Here is a 6294-nt window from a genome sequence, read left to right on the forward strand (position 1 = left end):
TCATGTAATCATGTCATATTTAATTATTAATTTGTATATTTATAATTATGTGTAAGTGTGCATAACTTGTGATTGTAGATTGCTTGTGTTTTATATGTTCATGTATATCATTATTCAAATTGTATTTATACTAATTTAATAGGGTGTATGTGTTTTTATGAAGCCAACACAACAGTTTGGGTAGTTCGGGAATACCCGAATCCAAACCCGAAATTCTGGGTACCCGGATTTTTGGGTATTGTAAAACCCGTTGTAATTTCAGTTATCGATTTTGAAAACCCGAAATTTTAAATATCAGAATGATCCAATCCAAAATTTTCGGGTAACCCGAACGCCTGACCCTACTGTCGAGGAGGCGACATTTGTGATATGAACTGCGAGCGTGATAATTTTACTGGACAAGTGATATAGGCCAGAACGACTAAATTAAGCGAACGGAGGGAGTAGTTGTTTTGTGGTCCACCATTCTAACGGTTGTGGCTGGTTGGCCTGTCTGCTCGGCCCGCCGTCGTCTCAGCTCTTGTGTTTTCTGTTACGGAAAAAAAAAGAAGAAAAAACAAGCCGGGGACGACGGCGGCGAGGACGACGACGACGAGAGGGACGGAACTGGACCAGCGCACGTGCCGAGATGGCGGCGCTGGATGACAAGGCCATGACGGACCTGGTGAGTCCCCTCCTCCGCCGGTTCGTTGTCGCGCTGCGGGATGATGTGACTGATGCCCAGTGTGGTTGCAACGGCAATGCATGTAGGAGACGCTGGAGGAGGAGGAAGTGCTGCGCCGGTTAGGCACAGCGGAGGAGGCGGGCCTCACCGACAACGAGGCCGCGCGACGCCTCCGTCTCCACGGCCCCAACGTCGTCGTCCTCTCGCACCACGTACGTCTCCACTCTAGATCCCTCCTCCTGCATGTTGATTCCTCCACCATTTGCCGCTTTTCAATTGTCAAACCTACAACTTAGCTTAACTCCTGCGCCCGTTATCGATTTCACTACCATATGCTCCTTACTAATGGATTCATTTCTATTTTACTGAATGCTTATAAGAACCAGGCAACGAATGCTTAGCTCGGCTGCTGAATGTTTGTTAACAAGACGATGCCAATTTCTATCACCACAAATTTCAGTGGATGATCTGTTTCCATAACCCCTCTTTGATTATCTCGTTTGTGGATCATGAACATCGATGATTAAACTGGAACCAACTATTCATATACTAGTTCATAACAAAAAAAAAAGGTTCCTAACAACATTATTTGGGTTTTTAACATCTAAATGAAATTGCTGCTGCAGGAGGGCAGCATGCTTCATGGATTCCTAATGGCGCTCTTCTCGCTCTGGGGATGGGATCATGTCTTCCCCAAGTACAATAACATGGTCCGGGTCATACTTAACTCCATGTCGTGGGTTACAGTACTGACTATAGTTGTGTCTCTTGCTATCACCTCAGCTGGCCAAAGATCATGCGAGCTGGCCATCATAATTTTCGTAGTAGCTACATGCCTCATAGCATGCTTTACTGCAATGCTTGTTTTAGAGTATGCTAAGGCTCCGCTGGAGGCCAAAGCCCACGCACCAAGGGCCAAGGTTCTGAGAGATGGGAATTGGAGAGATGTACATGCAGCAAATCTGGTCCCAGGGGATATCATATTTCTCAAAGTTGGGGACATTGTCCCAGCCAATGCTCGCATACTCCGATTTCAGAAAATCGACACAATGACTTGCTGGGCCAAAAGGTCTGTTGATTGTGCGCATGGCTTCCTCCTATACTATGCTTGGACTGTTTCCTGTGGCCAAGGAACTGCCGTTGTCATTGCAACTGGACGTGGCATTCCCAGAAGTACATTGCGGCTCTACCCACAACGTTATGCTCGACCTGGGCAGCTTAAAGAAGGAGCCATGCTTACTGGCTGCTTCTGTGCTTCCCTGGTACTTGTTGGCACTTTTGCTGAGATAGTCTTAAGATTTTTGTTCCAAAAACAAAATTACAGAGGCATGCCACTCGACGCCCATTTTATGCCATTGATTGGTGGAATCCCGATGGCAATGCCTACTTTTTTTTACCTGGCATTGGCATTGGGATCTGTAAGGCTTTGTTTTCTGGGGATTGCTAGCCGGGGAACAGTTGCACTTGAAGATCTAGCAAGTGTGGATGTAATCCTCTTCAACATGACTGGTACTTTAACGTGTAATCAGCCCTGTTTTGTACGGGACAAGATTGAGATGTTTGCAGATAGCGTTAATAAAGACCATGCCATAGTTTTAGCTGCACGGGCATCAAGATCTCAACATGAGTTGTACATTGAACCAATTGATGCAGCTATTCTAAGCCTCCTTGATGATCCGGAGCAGGTTGCTTTCTCTAACTAAGGAGAATTTTAATGGGTATGCTTCTTTTAAATGAAGATGCATACTGAATTTGTAGGCACGACTCGGTGTTCAAGTCTTAGAGCATCATGCCAGTTTCTTTGTTGCACTGAAACTGATGTTCCAGACTACATACATCGACGAAGGCAATAGATTCAAGTGTTGCGTATTCAAAGGTGATCCTGCAAAGGCAAGTTGCTGTTGAAATTTCAAACATACATCTCGAGGCACATATAGGAACATGCATGCAAGTTCCACCAACATCTTGAGGCACATAAACACGTGCGTGCATGCAGTTGCATATGTTTTGTATGCAGAGCTTGTCTCTTACTCATTATCTGCTTTTGTGCTATAGGTTGCTCATCACTGTGGCAGCAGCAAAGAAGTTAAAGAGAAAATAAGCATGATAATGGATGAACTTGCCCTTGATGGATATCAGGCCATAGCTGTAGGACATCAAGTAGGCAATTGGATTTCACATTAGCATGCTTTAACTTGCAAAAATTACGATCTATATTTATTTAGTTTGTTTTGCCTTCCTCCAGGTAGACTCTTGTTGGGACTTTATTGCCCTTCTGCCTTACACAGATGACCTTAGAAGCGATAGTGCTGATGTTGTCGATAGCCTTATCGATCTAGGTTTAGATATAAGAGTCCTCACAGGTCATTCTGTTGTGCATATCGCCATATCCTGCTGTCGAGATTTTTGCTATTGTCATTTTCTATGATAAACATGTCTTCATCATATATGTATATTGTTTTGTCCTCTCTACAGAAAGTCCATTGTCGACCACAAAGCAGGTTTGTGGAAAGCTTGGAAAACTAGGTACCAATGTGGTACCTGCACATATAGTGTTTGAGTTAGCTCGCAATAACAGAGAAGTCCATTCAAACATCAACGGGATTTCTGATCTCTTTCCAGGTCTATCTTTATCTTCTATGTACCTCCTGCAAAGTTTTGTTTTTGCAAGTTCTTGTTACCATTTTGCTATCTTCATATCTTAGTACAGAGGACAAAAGCGATATAGTAAGAAGACTAAGAAATTTCGGTTGTCATTGTGCAATGGTTGGGTATGAATTTCTTGATCATGATGCCATAGGAGAGAGCCATATTGGGATTTCAGTTGCTGATGCAACTGATTACACAAAAAGTGAATCTGATCTTGTTTTGACTCAGCCTGCACTGATGCCTGTTTCTTCAGCAGTGCAAATCAGTAGGAAGATTTGTCAGATGCTAAGAAGCTACACTGTAGGTCATTCTGATGCATTTAGAGGCTTGATTTCTGACAAGATGTTTTATATCTGGATCATAATAAATGGATATTAACTTGCAGTATGTTGCTGTTTTGCAGATATTCACCATTTCATCAACTGTCCATCTTGTGAGTTCAATTTATGATTATTTTCTATAATCCTTCTAAAGTACAGGATCCTGCAGGTCTAACTCCAATCTTAATTGTAATGAAGTTTGGTGTCCGTGTCATTTTACATTTATGGAACTTTGACTTGTCAAATATCCTGGCTTTCATGATTACAGCTTGTAATTACTGTGAGCATCAGTTCCAAAAGGACACCACCATTATTTGCAATATGTATTTTCTTTTTTTATTTTCCTTGTTTCTATTTTTATTTTCAGGTACGTCCTTTGCAATGTTATTTGAAAGGGTGGAATTGAACAAGTCACCAGATAAATGGAGAGTTCAGAAAATCATTACAAGCGGTGCTGCTTTTGGAAGCTACATAGTTCTTACTACTGCCATTTTTTATAGGGTTGCAACAACTGCAAACCCTTTTGCAGTGAGTGCTTTTCCTTCCGAAGAAAGTTAACATCTTGATTTCAAGGTGATGAAGAGCTGATTATTTGGTACTTGGACAGTGTAAATTCAAACATATATCACTGATGGGCAGTGATGAGGAAATCAGATCTGCTTTGTTCCTTCAGATTAGCACAGTAAACCAGGCTATTGCACTCTTTGTTCATTCTGATGGTTGCTGTATCATAAGATGGCCTGGACCTTTTGTCACATTTGCCTTTGTTGTTTCTCAAACGGTGAGTGGTTGTTTCCTTCTCTTCGCTTCTTTGCCACAATTCCTGTTTTTTTCCATATCTTGTTTCAGTCACCATGACTTTTGTTCCACAGATGGTGAATTGTCATTTCCTTCTCTTTCCTTCTTTGCCACAATCCTTGGTTTTTTCCATGTCTTGTTGCAGTCACCATGATTTAGCACTGGGCCATTGTGTCTGTTGACTGTAGTTAGCAATAATGCTCTAACAGTTACATATCTTCATTGTTTGATTCATTCTGTCAAGAGTAGTAGAAAATAGTGAAATTTACTGGTTGACATTTATATGGTCAATAACCACTAAATGATTTATTCTTTTTCAGGTGGCAACACAAAAAGTTGTCCATGGCGACTTGAATTTTGCACTAACAAAGGGTATTGGCTGTGTTAGGGCCGGATTGATATGGTTGTATAACTTAGTCCTACTTTTGGCCCTGGTTTTAGTTTGTAAGTTTCTAGATCGAATGTTAGAATTTGTGATGATAATAAAACTTTATTTTCCATATCCCATTACAGGAAATATGAATGTGCTGTCATTTTACAGGTCGCAAATGGAGACACGCAAAGATGACTAGTGAAAAGTTGTTGACAATATGCTTGCGTTCAGCTATCCTACACATAGTTCTTACCTGGTTTCTGTACGTAATACTTGATGTTAGGGTGCAACAGCCAGTCTCTAGTAGATAGATCGAACACATAGTTAGGGCTTTTTCCTTCTGCAGTGTCATCTGTAAAACTCTCAAGTTAATTAATATCTTGCATAATAGATTTTGCAGTTGGTTGGCCCTTCATGATTCAGAACTTGCAACTGTGAGACCACTATATTATTTTAAGTTAAAACTTTGCTGAAGCTATAGAATGCTCATTGCTTTCCCTTTTCTAGAACAGTCTTTTGAAGCATTTATGCTAGAGCAGTTAAGATGTAAGGAAAAGAAATATATGGTGCCTTATTCTGGACTTGCACTAAAGTACTGACACACATCGCCATGATAGTGAAGCACGCTAACGTTTGGATCTTTGTGACTGGCCATTTTAGTTCTTGTCTTCTTTGGACATCCATTTTTTATAAAATTCCTTTATATAATCATTATAAGAATTTATCGTTTCCATGTAAAAGTATATTTAATTTTCTATTCATGTACCATATCGAGCTAAAAGGAGTTACTCTAATGCTGCATCACTAATGAAGTTGAAGAACTAGAAGTCAAACTTTCGTGAGTGTGTATGGGTGAAAGTTGAAACAAATCATGTGCCTATAGGTGCCTTAAATCTATGTGATTTTTTTCTTATGTAATATATGATCGTTATTCTTTATGGCAGTACGAAAATGTGCAAGATAAGTGGTCTATAAAATTCTTTAAAAGAAAGTATGGGGATGTTTATTTGGGAGGTCTTCACCGTGCTATTCATTACAACACACACTCTATCTATACCATTTTCACAAAGACCACTTATAAAAGTTTTATTTTCACCAACACACTCCCTTAAGATGGACCAAAAATATTCGTCATGTCCATCTTGATAAAAATTACCTTATCCTTTGTAGGACTATGACATTTTGTGAAACAATCAACAAGCTGACTATGAGATTTATTCTCTAGTCTTAACACTTCATATCCACCTTCTTAACGAGGAATCTATCAATCTCTACATGCTTTGTGTTGTCAGGTTGAATAAAACTGTTCGCAATATCGATCATCGCAATGTTATCACAATTAAGCATCATTATCTCATTATGTAATACTCGTAGCTAACTCAATAAGCCTTTTAATCACATCATCTGCTTAATGCTATTGTCCTATACTCGATCTCTATTGTAGGATGAGCTACCACCGTTTGTTTCTTACTTCGCCATGAAACAAGATT

At 40.2% G+C, this 6294-nt stretch overlaps 1 protein-coding gene across 2 annotated transcripts; it reads left to right on the forward strand.

The window, feature by feature from the left end:
- The first annotated feature begins 442 nt into the window (after window positions 1-442).
- On the forward strand, window positions 443-5219 carry LOC103630585 (ATPase 9, plasma membrane-type). 2 transcript variants are annotated; one of them, XM_008651637.3, is made up of 14 exons: window positions 483-664; window positions 751-876; window positions 1291-2349; window positions 2423-2554; window positions 2720-2824; window positions 2910-3027; window positions 3140-3286; window positions 3375-3613; window positions 3717-3746; window positions 3832-3913; window positions 4001-4161; window positions 4241-4414; window positions 4752-4875; window positions 4973-5219. In XM_008651637.3, the coding sequence occupies exons 1-14, from the start codon at window positions 629-631 to the stop codon at window positions 5113-5115; spliced, it is 2676 nt and encodes an 891-aa protein (XP_008649859.1). In that variant the 5' UTR covers window positions 483-628; the 3' UTR covers window positions 5116-5219. The 2 variants fall into 2 exon arrangements, with proteins under 2 accessions (XP_008649856.1, XP_008649859.1); XM_008651634.3 differs by having other exon boundaries at window positions 443-664; window positions 3832-4161.
- Window positions 5220-6294: the final 1075 nt, after the last annotated feature.

Source organism: Zea mays, chromosome 1 (assembly GCF_902167145.1).
Source record: "Zea mays cultivar B73 chromosome 1, Zm-B73-REFERENCE-NAM-5.0, whole genome shotgun sequence".
In the NCBI taxonomy this organism is placed as follows: domain Eukaryota; kingdom Viridiplantae; phylum Streptophyta; class Magnoliopsida; order Poales; family Poaceae; genus Zea; species Zea mays.